The 19,200-nt window shown below is 44.2% G+C and overlaps 1 protein-coding gene across 5 annotated transcripts in view; it reads right to left on the bottom strand.

Annotated features, from left to right (window-relative positions):
* Positions 1 to 271: 271 nt before the first annotated feature.
* Positions 272 to 19,200, bottom strand: part of LOC114894396 (RNA-binding protein 12) — a 37,548-nt gene continuing 18,619 nt past the window's right edge. For 3 of the 5 annotated variants that reach the window (XM_029220993.1, XM_029220995.1, XM_029220996.1), the window contains 15 exons: positions 8,261 to 8,389; positions 7,983 to 8,162; positions 7,755 to 7,829; positions 7,534 to 7,656; positions 7,366 to 7,446; positions 7,107 to 7,196; positions 6,903 to 6,989; positions 6,685 to 6,771; positions 6,532 to 6,591; positions 6,319 to 6,452; positions 6,159 to 6,213; positions 5,864 to 5,915; positions 1,596 to 1,729; positions 1,216 to 1,452; positions 272 to 1,004 (listed from right to left, as the gene is read on the bottom strand). In XM_029220993.1, the coding sequence (XP_029076826.1) occupies positions 864 to 1,004; positions 1,216 to 1,452; positions 1,596 to 1,729; positions 5,864 to 5,915; positions 6,159 to 6,213; positions 6,319 to 6,452; positions 6,532 to 6,591; positions 6,685 to 6,771; positions 6,903 to 6,989; positions 7,107 to 7,196; positions 7,366 to 7,446; positions 7,534 to 7,656; positions 7,755 to 7,829; positions 7,983 to 8,162; positions 8,261 to 8,389 (1,665 nt within the window). In that variant the 3' untranslated portion in view covers positions 272 to 863. The remainder of the gene's footprint in view (positions 1,005 to 1,215; positions 1,453 to 1,595; positions 1,730 to 5,863; positions 5,916 to 6,158; positions 6,214 to 6,318; positions 6,453 to 6,531; positions 6,592 to 6,684; positions 6,772 to 6,902; positions 6,990 to 7,106; positions 7,197 to 7,365; positions 7,447 to 7,533; positions 7,657 to 7,754; positions 7,830 to 7,982; positions 8,163 to 8,260; positions 8,390 to 19,200) is intronic. The other 2 variants (XM_029220997.1, XM_029220998.1) reach the window with 1 other exon arrangement.

Below are 19,200 nucleotides of genomic sequence, written 5' to 3'. Positions count from 1 at the left end.
AAAATATACCCTGCTCCATAATCTATTTTATACAATATTTGTATTTGAAATAATTTTGTACTAACTAGCACACATTTTAAAAACATTTAAAGCATACTAAAATAGTATGTATGGTATGATCCCAATTTTGTAAAACAAAAAAACATGTATCACTAAAAATATGCATAAAGTATTAAAAAATATGCACCAAATATTTTATTGGGACATAGGAGTTTGGGTGATATTTATTTTTTCCTAAAATGAATATACATATTTATTTTCTAGTAAGAAAAAAAATTAGCTATTAAAAAATTTAGGCTTATAGCCTATTTTTAGGACTAGAACCACCACTGCTCCATCCCTCCAGGAAGTCTAGCATAGCTCCTGCTCCGTCTTAAAACTCACCCCTCCCCTAGCACTTTCCACCTTGTCTGTGTTCACAGCTCAGCTCTGCTCTGAGGCAGGACAGGCTAGGTGTTTGGCTTACATTCAGTCTTTGCATTTTCAAAAACAGAGTCAGTGTCTCTAGATATGTGACCAGGAATACCCAATTTCTTTGAGTGGGGCTATTATATCAGATGAATCCTTCACTCAACAATCCCTAAGGTCAACAAATAAGCTCAGAGAGGAGAAGAAAACGTGGCTAGTAGCAGATTCCCACCCAGAAACACAGAGTGGTAGCAAAGTATGGTCTTCATTGATCTTTATTGAATGAGAGGCTCCAGGGACAAGCAGGTGACATCAAGGGTGGCTATAGCAAGTATAAAAGTAAGCATAAAAGTATAAAACATAAAGTGCTAGCACTAGGGAATGTGTGTTCAGGGCTGGGGGACCTTAGGAACACAGGACTGAGGACTGGCCACAGTCTACCCCTCCAAGGGAATCTAGGCCTGAGGGACCTGTGCAGGGCCCTTGGCTGCAGGTGGAAGTGCTTTGAGTGGGGCCCAACCTTGGGCCTTGAAGTAGGAGACCAGTTGCGTGGGTACTTCTGCAAGTACAGTCTGCGCCAGTGCCTCTCGAGGGGCCTGCCAAGGAGAAGAGGGGCAAGTTCAGTGATGACCCATGACAGCTTCCCCAGGTCTACATTTCATACCCCAGAAAGGATACAAAATCCAACACCCGACCCTGCCCCAGGCTCAGATGAAAGGGTAAGTATCCCCACTCACATCAGGGAGAGGTGGAAGACTAAACTCCACCTCTCGGTGGACAGACTCCACCAAGCTTGTCCCTACTCACATTCTGGAAGCGGCGGTAGGGCACAAACTGCACTATGTCACGAGCAGCTGCCTCCCCAGAGCGTGTACGCAGGGGTCCACCATCAGCATCCAGCTGCTCCATGGCCTCGAAGTCAGCACCACCCACACCCACGATGATCACTGACATGGGCAGGAAGGAGGCACGAACCACAGCCTCACGTGTGGCCTCCACATCTGTCACAGCACCATCGGTCAGCAGCAACAGCACGAAGTATTGCTAAGGGCAAGTTCGTTCATATACTGAGGCAGACCCTCTAAACATTCCAGCCACATATTCCCACACTGACAAGAAGCCTCCTGTTACAAGGGAGGCCCTGACCAAGTCCCCTCTCCCCACCCACTACCTCCCATGACCCTCACCGAGGCCGTCCTCTGCTGTGCAGCCTGGGCTGCAAACCTAGCCACATGGTTGATGATGGGTGCAAAGTTGGTGGGGCCATAGAGCCGAACTTGGGGCAGGGCCTGGCGGTAAGCATCCACAATGCCCTGGATGCCTAGAGAAGAAAGGCAAAGAATACTATAAAATACTGGGCCTGTCAGGGTTCAGCTAGTCCTGACATCACTCTATACTGGCCAAGGAGATTTAGGAACCTGGATGCATTTCATTCAATCATCCCTGTAACCCACAGTTCTTAACCCTCTCCTACAGATGAGAAAATTAAGGCCAAAGAGAGGAAAGGCACATGCCCTAAATCACAGCTTGAATTAAAACCCAGATTAGGGGGAATCCCCTGAACAAATCTAGGAGTGCTGAGAGCATCAGATTATAACCCACTTAATAAAATAATGAATTATAACCCATTTAATAACATAAGAATCCACAGAGATATTAAATAATGGGAGAGAAGAAAACGTTCTTCCTTAATAAATGTAGAAGGAGAAATTATAGAATCATTTGACAATCAGAGATAATTGATTCAGGCAAGGATCATCAATGGATTCTAAAACTAGAGGGTAAAAACTGATGAGTGATTGGATATTTATACAGCCTCTAAGTATCCTCCCAAAGGATACTTATTAATTATTAATTAAAAGGAAAAAAAACAGACTCACACACCTATGGTCAATTACCCTTGATAAAGGAGGCAAGAATATACAATGGAGAAAAGACAGTCTCTTCAGCAAGTGCTGTTGGGAAAGCTGGACCGCTGCGTGCAAACCAGTGAAGTTAGAACACTCCCTCACACCATACACAAAAATAAACTCAAAATGGCTTAAAGACTTAAATATAAGACAGGACACCATAAAACTCCTAAAAGAGAACATAGGCAAAACATTCTCTGACATAAATTGTACCAATGTTTTCCTAAGTCGGTCTCCCAAGGAAATAGAAATAAAAGCAAAAATAAACAAATGGGACCTAATCAAACTTACAAGCTTCTGTACAGCAAAGGAAACCGTAAACAAAACGAAAAGACAACCTACAGACTGCGAGAAAATATTTGGAAATGATACGACTGACAAGGGATTAATCTCTAAAATATACAAACAGCTCACAGAACTCAGTAACAAAAAAAACAACCCAATCGAAAAATGGGCAAAAGACCTAAACAGACACTTCTTTAAAGAAGACATACAGGGACTTCTCTGGTGGCACAGTGGTTAAGAATCCGCCTACCGGGCTTCCCTGGTGGCGCAGTGGTTGAGAGTACGCCTGCCGACGCAGGGGACACGGGTTCGTGCCCCGGTCCGGGAAGATCCCACATGCCACGGAGCGGCTGGGCCCGTGAGCTGTGGCCGCTGAGCCTGCGCGTCTAGAGCCTGTGCTCCGCAACGCGAGAGGCCACAACGGTGAGAGGCCCACGTACCGCAAAAAAAAGAGAATCCGCCTACTTATGCAGGGGACACGGTTCGAGCCCTGGTCTGGGAAGATCCCACATGCCGTGAAGCAACTAAGCCCATGCACCACAACTACTGAGCCTGTGCTCTAGAGCCCACAAGCCACAACTAATGAAGCCTGCACGCCTAGAGCCCGTGCTCCACAACAATAGAAGCCACCGCAATGAGAAGCCCATGCACCACAACGAAGAGTAGCTCCTGCTTGCCACAACTAGAGAAAGCCCACATGCAGTAATGAAGACCCAATGCAGCCAAAAATAGATACATCTATTAAAAAAAAAAAAAAGACATACAGATGGCCAACAGGCACATGAAAAGATGCTCAACATCGCTAATTATCAGAGAAATGCACAGAATTCCCTGGTGGTCCAGTGGTTAGGACTCTGTGCTTCCACTGCAGGGGGCATGGGTTTGATCCCTGGTCGGGGAACTAAGATCCCACATGCCACGCGGCACGGCCAAAAAATAAAAATAAATTAATTAAAAATGATTAAAAATTAGAATTAAAAAAAAGACGTGACACATACACACACACACAGTGGAATACTACTCAGCCATAAAAAGGAGTGAAATATTGCCATTTGCATCAACATGGATGGACCTAGAGATTATCACACTAAGTCAGTCAGAAAGAGAAAGACTAATAACACTCATATGTGGAATCTAAAATATGATACAGGGACTTCCCTGGTGGTACAGTGGTTAAGACTGAGCTCCCAATGCACGGGGCCTGGGTTCAATCCCTGGTCAGGGAACTAGATCCCACATGCATGCCGCAACTATGAGTTCGCATGCCACAACTAAGGAGCCTGGTGGCCTCAATTAAGGAGCCCACGAGCTGCAACTAAGGAGGCCGCCTGCCACAACTAAGACCCAGCGCAACCAAATAAATAAATAAAAAGTGAAATATTTTAAAATATGATACAAATGAACTTGTGTACAAAACAGAAACAGACTCACAGACATAGAAAACAAATTTATGGTTAACGAAGGGGAAAGGGCTATTAGGGGAGGGATCAATTAGGAGTTTGGGATTAGCCAATACAAATTACATACATAAAATAGATAAACACAAGGTCCTACTGTGTAACACAGGGAACTATATTCAATGTCCTGTAATAAGCCATAATGGAAAAGAATATGAGAAAGATATATATGTGTGTGTATGTGTATATAAACTGTATATATATATATATATATATATATATATAAACTGAATCACTTTGCTGTACACTGGAAACTAACACAACATTGTAAATCAACTATACTTCATAAAAAGAATTTTTTTTAATTACATATAAAGAAAAAAACAGCAGTGGTTGAGAGTCCGCCTGCCGATGCAGGGGACACGGGTTCGTGCCCCGGCCCGGGAAGATCCCACATGCGGCGAAGCGGCTGCGCCCGTGAGCCATGGCCGCTGAGCCTGCGCGTCTGGAGCCTGTTGCTCCGCAACGGGAGAGGCCACAACAGTGAGAGGCCCGTGTACCGCAAAAAAAAAAAGAAAAAAACAGTACTTGTATAGTAGAGAAACCTGGTAGACTCTACCTTAACCAAGTGATGGAAGTTAATATGACTTGTAAGAGGATAAATCAACATCATGTGCCTCCTGAATACACAGCATGGCTTCTGTGGTATTCCCGCCCAAAATGCATAATTTGAATCTAATTATGAGGAAATATCAGGTTAACCCAAACTGAAGGACATTCTACAAATGATCTGGCTTTTAACCTTAAAAAATGTCAATATCATGAAAGACATGAAGAACTCTGGAAGACAACTGAATGAAATGTGTGATCCAAGATTTTCTTTTGCTATAAAAGAGGACAACTGGAAAATTGTGAATAAATTTTATAGACTAATAGTATTGTACTGATGTTACTTTCCTGATTTTGAGAATTGCACTGTGGTTATGTAAGAGGATGTCTCTGACTTTAGGGAACACTGAAGGATTCGGGGATAACGGGCCATGCAGATGCTGATGAGTGCAAAGTCGATGGGGCCACGGAGGCAAACTTGGGGCAGGGATTATTCACCACAGTTCTCAAACATTTATGGAAAAAAAAATGTATATATATAGAGAGAGAGAGGAGGAAGAGAGAAAATCTGAGTGAGAGAATGACACAGCAAATGTGGTAAAATGTCCATGTCTGAGGAATCTGGATGAAGGTAAACAACAGCCCCTGTGACCCAGGCCCTGACCCCGGATCCCCAGTGACCTGAATCCCTGTAACTATTCTTGCAACTTTTCTCTAAGTCTGAACCCATGTCAAAAATAAAAACCCAGGTCAGATCAGGTCAGGTCAAGTTTTCCACTTCAGCTTGTTGCTCTTGTGTGGGTGCTAGGGAAACACTGGGTTTGGCCCTCTCTAGACAAAAGAGTGTGGGGCAAAAAGTACCCTGAATAGCGCTGCAGGGAGGCACCAAGGCTTCCACTGATGCCCTGTGAACTTCTAGGCAAAGATAATAATGATAATATAACAGCTCTCATAGTTTAGAGAACAGTTAGTATGTGCCAGGCTTACTGCTTCAAACTTTATATGCATCTTCTTAAATACTCAATATCCTATAATATTTAGTCTTATTATGAAGCCAAAGCACACAAAAGCTAAGCAACTGGCCCCAAGTCATATGATTAGCAAGTGGCAGGATGAAGATTTGACTCCAGAGGCCTAGCTCTAAAATCCACTCCTCTGGCCAATGGAGTCAGGTGTCTATCTCCCCACCCCCATTCTCCCTTGCCTCTCTAGATATGGACAGATATACCTTACGCTGGAGGATCGGGGACTTACCTGCACAGTAGGGGTTGTTAGGGTTGAAGTTCAAGGCAAATTCATGGGAGACCTGAGGGCAAGAAAAAAAAATGGGGTTCTTTCCCCATGACCACTTTTGTGCTAAGAAAAAGGGCATTATGGTATGTACCAAGCAACATACAGGAGGTATTTAGTCCTGAGCATTTGTTATATACATGCCTGTAAGGATACATCCCTGCAACTCTGGGATGCCAAGCAGCAAGTTTACCACATCCCCCAAAATCAGGACCCTGAAACTAAAAACAGGAGTAGGGGAGGGGAAAAAAACACTCACCTGCCAGTCAGGGGGTACCTGGGCCCCAAATCCAAATGCTGGGAACAGCTTGTCCCTGTGGGAAGACAGTGAATGGGGGAAGAAGCAGTGAGAGGACCATGAGCCCAGAGGCTAAAGCATCTGCAGGAAGTGGGGACGGGCAAGAGACAAAGTTACTTACGAATCATAGTCCTGAACCACACTGCCCACACTCCACAGTGCTGTCAGGTACTCATTGACCCCTGTTGGGCTCAGGTAGTGCAGGGAATCAGGTGAGGAAGGGTCTCCATTGGAGCCCGTGAAGTCCACACCCACCTGGGAGGAGGAGAGGAGGGGAGCTGAAGGCCACCTTGCGCCCTGGATCTGTGCTCCTGCCCCTGATGAAGCAACTTACAGTGAAGTTGATTTGACAGCCTCCCATCACATAGTCCAAGAATGAATATTCTGTTTCTACCTGTAGATGAAACCACGGTCATAGCTGGAGTGAAGGGGTTGGGGTCACGGAGCTTAGAAGTCAGAGACTGGGTCACATGGGCTATTGTCTCACCTGACAAATCTTGACACAGATAGTTCCAGAGTTCTTGTAGCTTTTCTTTTTCTGCTGTTTCTCAAGGTGGATGCATTCAAACTCAGCCTGGTAAGGAAAGAAAAATTAGAGTAGGAAACTTCTAGAGCATTAGCTAGGATTGGAGCTGCCCTGCCCTCCCTCTCTTCCTGGAGCTGCAGCCCCTAGGCCCACCTCAATAACCCTGAGCCAGCACTCACTGGGACTGCTTGCAGCTGGGCCAAGCTGGTGTGGAAAGTACCAATGAGGTCATGTGAACCATCACTGTCATAATCTGAGCATCGCACCTAGGAGGGAAGGTGTGTGTGTGTATATAAAGACCAGGAGGCAGGTGGCAGGTGAGAATAAATCCCTCCCCAGGCTCTCTGCCCCTGCTCAGTCCACTCAGGAGGCAAGCTCCTCACCTGGATGGGTGTGCTGGGGTCTCCCCCACAGAAATGTTGAAGGGGAACAGAGAAGCGCTTCCAAGTAGGGTTCAGGTTGTTCTTGATGACCTGAAGGTGGAGGGCAAGGCCTCTAGTGAGCTCTACGTTGGCATGTGGGGAGCTGCCATTCTTCTTACCCATATGCAGACTCTTTAGCCCTGTGCTCCAAACCCTGGTAATCACAAGCCCCAGGAGATTCTCTCCTACCCCATCATACCCAATCCCAAGAGTCTCACACCTCAGATCTGTATGCCAGGTGCCATTTCCCATCACCCTGATGGAAAAACTCCAAGAACGGATCCGATTTTCCCAGGAAGTCCTGTCAATATCACAGAGACCACAGTTTAGACTCAGGCACCTGACAACCACTATGAAAGACCTTCCCACCCTTCCCCTTCCAACACACCATCCCTGTCCACTTGATTCTTGAACTCCCAAGGCCTCCTTCCACACACACCTTCTTATCTAGGTTTCTGGCCTCCACCTCCATGGTCACTACACGACTATCCTTTAGCTCCTGAGCTGAGACCTAGGTAGGGGAAGAAGCAGGAGACTGTACCATCTCATGAATTCCTCATGGATATAAGTACACAACCACCCACAAACCCCAGCAGAGTTCCTCCTTACCGTGATGGTCCCTCGCCCAGCAGGTTTTCCAGGCTTCAGCATCAAGGGTAGAGTTAGTATCCGACTGGACACAATCTGGGGCAGAGCAGGGGTGGGTGGGGTACCAAGGTCTCAGACAAGGCCAGGTCCTGTTTGACCCCAACCTCCAAGTTCCAAGCAGTCTGGTTTATCTGACAGCGCTCTTACTTGACCTGTGTCTGAAGGATTCTAATCCCTGGCTCTGCATACCTGTCCTAGGGAACACTCAGCCCCTCCTAGGAAGTCATCATCCCCCAGCTCAGGTGTCTTGTTGTCTATGTCATAGATGCCAAATCGGAGCTTTTGGACTGTTTCAAAGTGGTACTCAAGCTGCAGAGTCTTGGAGAACTCAGGGCTCGAACAGTTCCGTATTCGCTCAGTCCGGCCAAGCTGTGGGCAGAAGCCAATAAGCATCACAGTCATGCACCTTCCAACCCAAAAGAGTCCTAGCCTCCCTCCACAACTTTATCCCCCATAGTCCTTCTTACCTCAGCCCATTTGCCCCCTCCCACATCCTGTAAAAGGACGCAGAGTGGGTCAGACTTGGAGCTGATGTCCTTGTCAATGAGGTGGTCACATGAAATGGACAGCTGAACCAAGGTCACACAGTGGGCCATCTGGGGGGAAAAAGACCTGAATCAAGCACCTTCCTCACCCCTCCCTGACTGTAGGTCCCAACTTGTAAAGTCAGCTGGCTTCAACCAGGCAGGGCTGAGCCTGTGTCTACCCCCATGACACCCAAGGAAGAGAAGGCCCTATAGCTTCCATATTCCTCCAATCCCCCTGGGTAAGCTCAATGGGATGGGAGATGGTGGTTACAACCAACCCTGGTCCAAGAATATGACAGGAAGATGCAGAAAAAGTGTACTGGCCTCCAACAACAACTCTGACCCCAAACTAGTCCTCAGCCCAAAACTGGTCCCAATCCTAATAACATTCCCCAGACCCAGACTCCAACCCTGATCTTCTCACAGACCAATGAATCTCACTCTGATGCCTTTACTGGCCCCAGACCAGACCCTAATCCAAGTTCCAAGCCCAATACTGCCCCCAATACAGCCATGATCTAGATTCTGCTCCCCAAAGTCTCTTCCTCCAATGATTTCCCACTAACCCTGGGGCCCTACACCTTGAGGCAGAGTTATGATCCCCGACACGGATTCTCCTAGCCTATAATCAGCTGTTCAGGTCCAACTCCTCACTATTTTTTTTTTTTTTTTTTTTTTTGCGGTATGCGGGCCTCTCACTGTTGTGGCCTCTCCCGTTGCGGAGCACAGGCTCCGGACGCGCAGGCTCAGCGGCCATGGCTCACGGGCGCAGCCGCTCCGCGGCATGTGGGATCTTCCCGGACCGGGGCACGAACCCGTGTCCCCTGCATCGGCAGGCAGACTCTCAACCACTGCGCCACCAGGGAAGCCCCAACTCCTCACTATTTGCACTACCTAGTCCAAGCCATCATCATCTCTCACCAGGCTTACTGCATTACCCTCTTTTAACAGGTCTCCCTTATCCTATGCCATCCTCACCTCTACTCCCTCATCCTCACACCAACAGGCTACTCTCAATACAGCAACCAGGGTGATCCTGTTAAAACATAGGTCATGTCATACCTCTACCCAAACCCAATAATGATTTCCCATTGCTTAGAAAAAATCCAAACTCTGCATTGGCCTACAAGGTTTTGAAAGATCTAGATCTCTCTAACTTGATCTCCTAACACCTTCTTGCTCACTCCATTCTGGCAACACAGGTCTGCTTGTCATTCCTCAAATATGCTTGTTTCTACCTCAATGCCTAGAATTTTCTTCCCTCATATAACCCACACGGCTTGCTGTTCCCTCACATTCTCTCTAGGTCTCTATTCAAAATCATCTTCTTGGGCTTCCCTGGTGGCACAGTGGTTAAGAATCTGCCTGCCAATGCAGGGGACACAGGTTCGAGCCCTGGTCTGGGAATATCCCACATACCGTGGAGCAACTAAGCCCGTGCGCCACAACTACTGGGCCTGCAACTCTAGAGCCCGCGAGCCACAACTACTGAAGCCTGTGCTCCTAGAGCCTGTGCCCTGAAACAAGAGAAGCCACTGCAGTGAGCAGCCCCCGCTCGTCGCAACTAGAGAGAAAGCCCGCGCGCAGCAACGAAGACCCAACGCAGCCCAAAATAAATTTTAAAAAAAATAATCTCCAGTTTGAAGGAAAAGTTTCTCCTTTTCTGGCCACTCTAAAATTTCAAGCCTACTACCACTGATACATCACATACCCATTTCCTATTTTTTCTATTTAGCATTTATCACTGTCTTAATATACTATATATATTTATGTAATTTGTCTTCCCCACTAGAATGTAACCTCCATGAGGGAAGGGATATCTGTCTGTTCTATTCACTGCTCTGTCTCAAGCACCTAATAAATATTTGCTGCATGAAATCCAAAAGGCCATCTCCAGCCTCTGCTCCCAGCTTAGCCATCTCCAAACTGACTGGCAATCAAACAGCACCAAGGTTCTCCATCCATTCCTTTTGCTAGAAACACTACCTTCTTGCATGGATCACCATGACTCTCATATAAACCCCGCCTCCTAAGTCACCATAACAGTTATCCTCAGACTCCTCACTAACCCTATGTCCCCCTGACCGATACGCCTGCGACCATCTGTACCAAGAGTGCAGACGAGGTCAGATCTCTCACCCAGCTTCACTCAGCATTCCAGGTTTCCCAGCACTATACCCCAGGACGCCTCCAGCCTCAACCTCCCCTAAACTGACCCTCAGTCAATCCCTCTCCCAACCCTGCCCAGTTAGTGTTATTCCCATCTTAGTGCCTCATGGTCTCTGTCTTGAATGCTGTTATCAACCAAAATTGGAATGATTCTTAGAGTTCAACTTGCTTCACATACTGTCCCCTCCATAGCACCTCAGTCTCTGCTTGAATGCACCCAATGATGGAAAACCCACCACTCTTATAATCCAATCATCAGAAAGTCCTGCTCCATAAAGTCCTACCCAAACTAACCCAAGTCTGTTGAATTCTCACTTCTACGCATTATTCCTATTTCTTCCCATCTAAAATTCCCCAAGAAAACCTTATTCCGTCTCCCTCTGAGAACCATCTGATACCTGGAAGCAGTGAACTGCAAGCTAAAATCTGGAGAAATAGCCCCAGTTCTTTTGAATATTGCCACTAGAATGTGGCTTTTAGACTTCTGACCAGCCTGATCACTGCTTTGGAGGTTCCCCAAGGACAGATCCAGAGCACAATACATACTCCTGAGGGAACAGAACCACAACTTCCCCCGTCATAATCCGACTCCATGCTTCTCACCTCACACATTCTCTCAGGCAGTCTTTGCATAGTACAGAGACAAATAAAGAAGAATGATCATTTCACCATTGCTCAGAACAGTAAAAAACCTGAGACCACTTAAAGGTCTATCAATTAGGTGGTGACTAAGTAAATTACGGTACTTAGTCAATGGAATGCCAAGTAGCGGGTAAATAAACAATTAAGGCAGAAGTATACTGGTATCATATGAAAAAATAAAGTTGCAAAAAAATGGTAAGAAGACTATAACCCCATTTTAAACTTCAATTGTATGTGTATATACAATAGATTTAAATACATATACAAAATAAATACACACAAAAAATGGAAGACACACCAAATAAATGCAACTTTTAGGTACACCTCAGAGGAATGGAATAAAGGTGAGAATTTTACACACTCTTATACACTTCTGTATTGTTTCAATATTTTATACTGTTTGTTTTGTATTTTATAAAGGGACTCATTAGCTTTTTGCCCTAATCCACACCTCATGTCCTCATGACAATTCATTCTAACTCCAAAGCCTCTATACCTTCACTTCAACAACTTCTACCTTACTTCAGGCCCCATTGTTTCTTGCCTCCTCCCTGGTTTTTCACCCATACCAGTGCCTTACCTAGTCATCCCTGACGCCAGCTTCCAGAAAATCTCTAGATAGAAGCCCTGTATAGTAGCTGCTCATGGCCCTTAGTTTCAAAGCCTAACTCCCTAGCATGGCCACCTTGTGGCACAACTCCAGAGGGCCCATCTATACAGAACTAAGTAATTGTCTAATACGATGACCCTGCACCTGTAATTCAACCTTCAAAGCCCTTCTTAGACTGTTCTACCTCCTGCCGTTCCACCATCCACCCAACTAGTCATCCAAAGCTATTTCTCGTTTCTCAAACACACAGACACAACACACGCTGATACCTCTGACTTTTCTGCCTAGCAAATGCCTTGTCATCCATGGTTATGCTGTGACATTATTCTTATATGAAGTTTTGCCCACCTTCCCCAGGTTGGGTTTATCTCTCCTCTGGATGACTGCAGTGGTTTCTTCACCAGTTTTTCTGTATGTGTGTGTTTGCACATGCACGTGCATGCGCGCGGACACACACATACACACTCACAGCGTTTATTAGCCGAACGGAAACCAGCTCATGCCGCTTCTCTGCTTAAAACTCTGGAATGGCTTCCCAAAACACTCAAAATAAAATCCAAAGTTCTTACCATGGTCTACAAAGCCCTGCAAGACCTGACCATCACCTAACTAATCATCTAGTCATGCAAGTACGTTCCAGCCAGGTTTCATTTCTGATCCACATACACTCAACATCAATCTCATTCCCCATCTCAGGGGCTCTGCACTGTCTTCCCCCACATACACTCCAGAAAACAAATAAGCTGTATTAGAGTAGGAACTATGTCTGGTTCGCCTACCTCTATATGTACAATACCTACAACAGTACCTATCCTATAGTAGGTACTCAGTAAATATTTAGTGACTTAACGGTGAAACCACTACATCAGAATTTTTACTTTTGTCTGTCTACCCTCATAATCTTGGCTCCTTGGAACTGGGGCTAGGTATTATTTCTGTATCCCTAATACTAATGCTTAGTTGGTACTCATAACCATTTACTGAATAAATGGTAAGTGTGCTTCTGCTCAACTCAAACCTTCATGCCTTTTCCATTTGAACTAATGTCCAGCAGTAATGCAGAAGTTGTACTCTTCTACAATGCAGGACTCCTAGAATTCAATGTTAAATGATAGTCAATTTAAAAATGGGCAAAAAAATTGATCTGATACTTCATAAAGGAAAACATATGAATTGGAAATAATCAAAGGAAGTGATCAATAGCACTAGTTATCAACGAAATACAAATTAAAACCACAATGAGATACTACTACATACCCATCACAATGGCTAAAAGTAAAAAACTGACAATACCAAATGTTAGCAAGGATGTGGAATTCTCATACGTTGTTAGTGAAGGCACTAATGTACCATTTTGACGGTCTGGCAGCTTACTAGAAAACCAAACGTATATCTAGCCCAAGAGCAATTACACTCTAGATTTTTATCCAAAATAAATAAAAACATTATGTTCACAAAAAGATTTGTACATGAATGTTCATGGCAGCTTTATTCATAATAGCCAAAAATCTGAAACAGCCCAGTTGTCCATCAATATGAGAATGGATAAACAAACCATAATGTTTGTATATGTAATAGAAAACTACTCAGCAAAAGAACAAACTATTAATATCTGCAACATGGATGAACCTGAAGCATAAAATGCATAGTTACACTTTATAAAGTTTTATGACAGGCAAAACTAATCTATGGTGAAAAAATTCAGAATAGTGGTTGTTCTTCCCCCGTCCCCCAGGGGAGGGGGAGGTATTAACTGCGAAGAGGCAGAAGAGAACTCTAGGGAGAATGTGAAAGTCCTTTACCTAGGTAGGAATGTGAGTCATAGGTGAATTTGTCATTTTCATCCAATGGTACACTTAAGGTATATACATCCTACTGCATGTAAATTTTATCAACCCCTACCCCAAACCCATAAACAAATATTCAGCTCAGGATAAGGCATATGGAAATATTTATGGGTGAAGTGTGCTGATGCTCACAACTTCTATGAAATGCACCGAAAATTAAAATGGTGTGCTGAATGGATAGATGTGGTAAAACAAATATAGGAAAATATAAACTGTAGAATCTAAATGGTGGATACATGGGAATTCACTGTATCATTTTTTCAACTTTTCTTATGTTGAAAGTTTTCATAATAAAATGTTGGGGAAAAATTTAAATGGAGGGCTACAGGTTTATCCCTGATAAAGACTTTGTTGTGGGCCTTCCCTGGTGGTCCAGTGGTTAAGACTCCAAGCTTCCACTGCAGGGGGCACGGGTTTGATCCCTGATCCCACATACCGCGCAGCACGGCCAAAAAAAAAAAAAAAATGTTGTGAACTATGAGAGCATTAGCAGTAATTAACTGTGGTGGTAAGATTACAGGCAACAACTGGAACTGCTGCCCTTCCCCTCACTCCATAACTTCTGAAAGATCCCAGAAAGAGATGCTTTTGGTGGGGGCCAAATACATGCAGAGGGTCAGGAGCTTCCTCCTGTGCTAAGCCTCTATTTCTAATAGACTATTCTTTTCTAGTCTGTTACCATTTCTACCACTTTCTCCACAGCTGGTCCTATTCTATCTTTTTTCAGTTTCTTCTCTGCCCAGACTAAAACCCCAACCAGAATGCTGTGGGCCCACATATGCCCCAGGAGCACACGGGGCTAGATTTCATTCTGAGAGGTCAGAGCTTCCTGGATAACTAGTTTTGTTTTTTCACAAATCTGACTTCTACTTTCTCATTGGAATTAGTGACTCTTATAAGCAAATCTTTATAATGTGCAGTTTTCTATCCTTTGAGTCATATTCCCTTTAAATCATCTAATGCATGAGATTATTAGTATCTCCTAAATCCTATTTATCTCCTTTAAAATTTACCTCCAAACCTACCTCTGTTTGGAAATCTTCTGTAGTTAAAACTAGTTCATGTCACTCTTCTGTCCCCTATCCCTTTAACAGGTACATACTTTACACCATCCTCATTTACCTTTCATCTAGTCTCATTAATCTCATGGGATTGTCAGCATCCTTTATAGGACTGGAGCTTTACAGAAGTTTATTAAATATTACATTTAAGTGACTCAATAAAAGGAGCCTCAGAAATTTTTTTCATTTATTTTTGTAAGAGACATCTGGCTAATACTCGCCAGGTCTTTGTGCACTCTCTTCTGAATCAGCGTGTCTTGCCTGGATGTCTGTAATAGTCTCCTTCTGGTCTCCCCATTTCCACTCTCAGTCCCTTCCGATCTCTTTTCTATGTTGAAGTCAGAGATCTTCCCTGATTCCAAACCAACAAAACCCAGCTTCTCATAAACCTATCAAAATGTGTAACTTACTTGCTTATTATCTATTTCCCCTACCAGATTATATAAATTCAATAGGGGATGGACCAGATCTGTCTTATTTCCATTCCAGTGACTCATACATAGCAGGTGCTTTATAAATAACTGCTGAACTAATGCTAAAAGAAAGGAGTGATAATCCAAGGATTCTCAGAAATAACCCAAATCTAGCCCTGGCCTGCTGCAGAAGCCATCAAGGGAGAAGTGAGCTTTCCAGGAATATTCAATACAAAAGCCTAGCTTGTTAACTCTGTTTGCACCCACAATCCACACCTTTCCATCTGGGAAAGTGCAAATGGAAACAACTGAGTATTCAGCACCAACCTTTCCTGCTTTTGCTTTCTACCACTTGGAGTCTCATTCCCTTCACTCGCCCTTGTAGACCGCTTTCCTCTGCTTACCCCCATCGCCAGCCAACCTTAGTGCTTCCCAAGCCTCATACCCTGGCAGGGCACTTTCTCCAGTATTCCTTAAAGAAGCTATATACACTCTCATTTTTATAACTTAAAATTCACAAAATGTCAGAAATTAAAAGGAACTGAGTGATCATCTTATCCAAGTTCCTCAATTCAAGGCAGAGAGGGAAGAAGTGATTTGGTTATGGAGACATATACATCGTTAAGTAAAATGAGGACCAGACGCTTATTCTGACTCCCACCTAGTCTTAAGACTTTAGACTGTAGTTAACACCCTTCTCTACTGAAATAACCTCCCTTCTTATATTTAATAGCAATCTGATATAGTGGGCAAGAGTATGAGTTCTGCAGTGAAGTAACCAGGCTCCAAGTACTGGCTTTACTCCTTTCTAGCCACAATGAGATACTATTACACACTCACCAGAATGATGTCCTATCTCTGTAATTTAGGCAAAAATTTTACTCAGGTGTAAAGTAAGGGATATTATCTATTTCTGAAGATTGACATAAACATTGTATGCAAGATGCTTAGTACAGAGTCTGATACTATTATCACCAGTAAGTGTTAGCTATTATTATCCTTCAAGCCTAGCTCTCATATGCTCCCCTTTTCATGATCTTTCCAGCACTCAACAACTTCTCATTCTGGACTGCTATACTCAAGCCACACCACAATTGTACCCCGTCAATGTTTCTAGCTCCTGTCAATGAAATAACAAGCTTCTTTAGAAAAGACGCTGCTTCAGCATCTCCTATGTCACACAGAACAGACCTGAGCACAGAATGGGAATTCAAAACACCTGAGGGAGGCTTGCAGCAGCGTGCCAGAGCAGGCTTGTACAGTTTGCAAGAGAGAATTGTAAAGGAATTTTGTAAGCAGGTGGCCTCGTTAAGTTTTAAACCACAGAAATTGGGCAAATGCTAAAAATCAGGGCTTCCCTTTGCCCAGCTAGCCAGTTGACTAGCACGTGACTGTTGATAGGGAATCTCACTGCCAATAGGCAGTAACTCACCCTTCATTTTCTTTGGCTTCCCCTCTCCTGCCTCGGGAGATTCAATCTTGGCTCTTATAAATCCAAGAACAGATCTTTCCTCCTGGATCTAGTTGGATCCAATTCAGTGCCAACTGAGCTGAAACTCTTCAGTTGTTCACGTTCAGGAGTTACACTGCCTTCCTCCATTCCCAAAAGCCTAACAAGGCAAGGCACCAGACTTCAACCCCATTTCCAGGCTGTGAGGAGGAACACAGCACCCATCTGTATGGCAGGATCACTCATTCACAAACCAAAGCCACGCCCTCACTCGTGTTGCCTACCTTGGCACACTGGAGCAGCTGAGATGCTGGATCAAATCTTGAAAACCTATCAGGAAATTCTCCATAAGCTCCCAATAGGAGAACACCACCCAACGGAGTACTCTTTTCTCATAAGATTGAAAAAGACAAACTACACCCATCACCACCACTCTTCGTTTCCCTCTCTGCCTCAAAGGACATGATGAAGGTAGACAAAGTATTTCTACCCCTGCCTCTCCCTCTATAACTCAGGAATTCCCCAAATTTAAATCAGCAGCCTCAAGGACAGTCCTCTTAGGTCACGAACTGAATCCAATATGCAAATCCTTACTACAAAACTACACATTCTTTATTCATACATCTGACTAAGAGCTACTAACGTGTTTATAAGCGAAAATCTTATGCAATAATTTGATTTAGATCCATATAATACTAGGAAGTCTGGCTGCCATGCAGCATTTGGCAATATTAGAAAGCTTAAAATGTGCATGTTCACACAAAAAGTGAAAAGTGGGAAAATAACGGTATAGTAAATGGTCACAGGGTTTCCCATCCCGCTGTATTCTACAATGGTCAAAAAAGTTTGGAAGCCACTGATCCAGCTACAACGTCCCAAAAAGACTTATCCAAAAAATGGACAAATCCAACCTGTGTGCAACTCTCCAAAGGGAAGCTAGCTTGAGGAGAGAATTAGATATGGGAAAGGAAGCAAACCAAGAAGGAACACATGGCCTTCCACCAAGATAGAACTGTATCTGAGTGGACATTTTTCCCCTCGTGACTTTGAATGTGCTTAAACAAAGCCGCCACCTTCTTACTTCAAAATAAGCATTTGGAGCATTGGCACAAGGCTGGAGCCCCTTCCCCAGCCAGCTCGGGACCCATGACAGAAGAGTGCTGCCACTGGCCTCCCATATCTCCCCCCACAAAAGTCAGGGAGAGGAAGGAAACAACGAGGAAAGGAGGGGCTCTGCCTCTGGAGTCATGCAGACAGATGATGACTGAATAATCTCTGTTCACCCCTTATCAATGAGACTTTGGGCAAGTTATTTTGCTTCTCTTTGCCTGGATTTCTCCATCTGTAAAGTGGGGATAATAACAGTGCCAACTTTAGAGGATTATTTTGAGAATTAAATGGGGCTAACCATGGAAAGTGCCCCCTGCCTGACCCACTGTAAGTGCCCTACATGTGTTAACTGCTCCTCTCTTCAGTGCTCATAAACGGATCCTTTTACTGTATGGTATCATCTACTTGTTGGCTGACGAGACACCCAGGAGGAATGCCTCGGTCTACCTGCTCCAGAGGACCTAAATGGCAGGAAAGGAACAGCCTCCAAAAAGGGAAATGAAGACCCTTCCCTCTTTTCTCTCCTAATGAAGTTCTCAAGCTTAAGTGTGGAACTGCTATCACAAGCAGTAGCCAGACCAAAACTTTTAGTTCCACTGGTCTCTCTTTTAAGGTTCAAATTAACTACAGATTTCCAGAAAGAAATGAAATAGCTGGGTTCACAGAATCACAGAAATTTAAAACTGAATATAATGAGATTATCTAATTTCACCCCATTTTGTTAATTAATCCCATTACTACTAAAGACAGAGAAAGGAAATAACTAGCCCTGGGACACACAGTAACTTGGATGAACCACAACTCGCTTCCCTAAGGATGTGATTTCCATCCATTTTACCAACAGCTCACACCTTGTGTAATCCAGTTCAATCTGAAGTCCACTTGGCCACTAAAAGAGCAGTGAGGCTCATGTGGCCTCTTCCCATGATCTACACTAATCTTGCACACAGATCAAAAATAATTCTGCACCCACCACACGTTCTCCCTATTTGTCTGCCAAGGCAAAGGAATCAAACGAATAAACTTCAAATAACAAGCACGAATACAGCAAATAAAGTAGAAAATGTGACTTCTACCAAAATTTTCAAAGAACACCTACTGGGCAGCCACCTTTGCCCTCATCCTGCCCTGGTGGAATCTATATATTTAATCTATGTTCTTTAAATGAGACACCTGCCTCTCTATTGCCTGCAGAGTGTCTAAGACAACAGTACTGGACCACCTTCCTTACCATCTCCAGGGCAAGGGCATCAACAAGAACTTGTGCATCTCCAGTGTGCAGTGTGACCAATGGCACAAAAGGTGTTGAGTTAATGAACAAAAGCAGCAGACCAGAGCCCCTGGAAAAGAAACCAACCTACTGCTGATAACGCAAGCCCCCTCACTGGAATAAATTTACTTGGGATACATGGGAAATCTTAAGATGGGTTGATCTTCAGAATTCAATATGTTAGGAAAGCTGAGAAATTAAAAGAGAGAGGATTTCAAAAATAAAGACGCTACGTTACAGACACACAATGACTTGCCCACTTGCCATTGTGGATGGCGTACAGAGTGGAGGGGAGAGATTCTACTTCT

The sequence above is a fragment of the Monodon monoceros genome, unplaced genomic scaffold, assembly GCF_005190385.1.
Source record: "Monodon monoceros isolate NGI ecotype Baffin Bay Population unplaced genomic scaffold, NGI_Narwhal_1 Super_Scaffold_13, whole genome shotgun sequence".
NCBI classification, from domain to species: Eukaryota; Metazoa; Chordata; class Mammalia; order Artiodactyla; family Monodontidae; genus Monodon; species Monodon monoceros.
The sequence above is the reverse complement of the archived record's forward strand: the minus strand, read 5'-3'. Positions and strand labels throughout refer to the sequence as shown.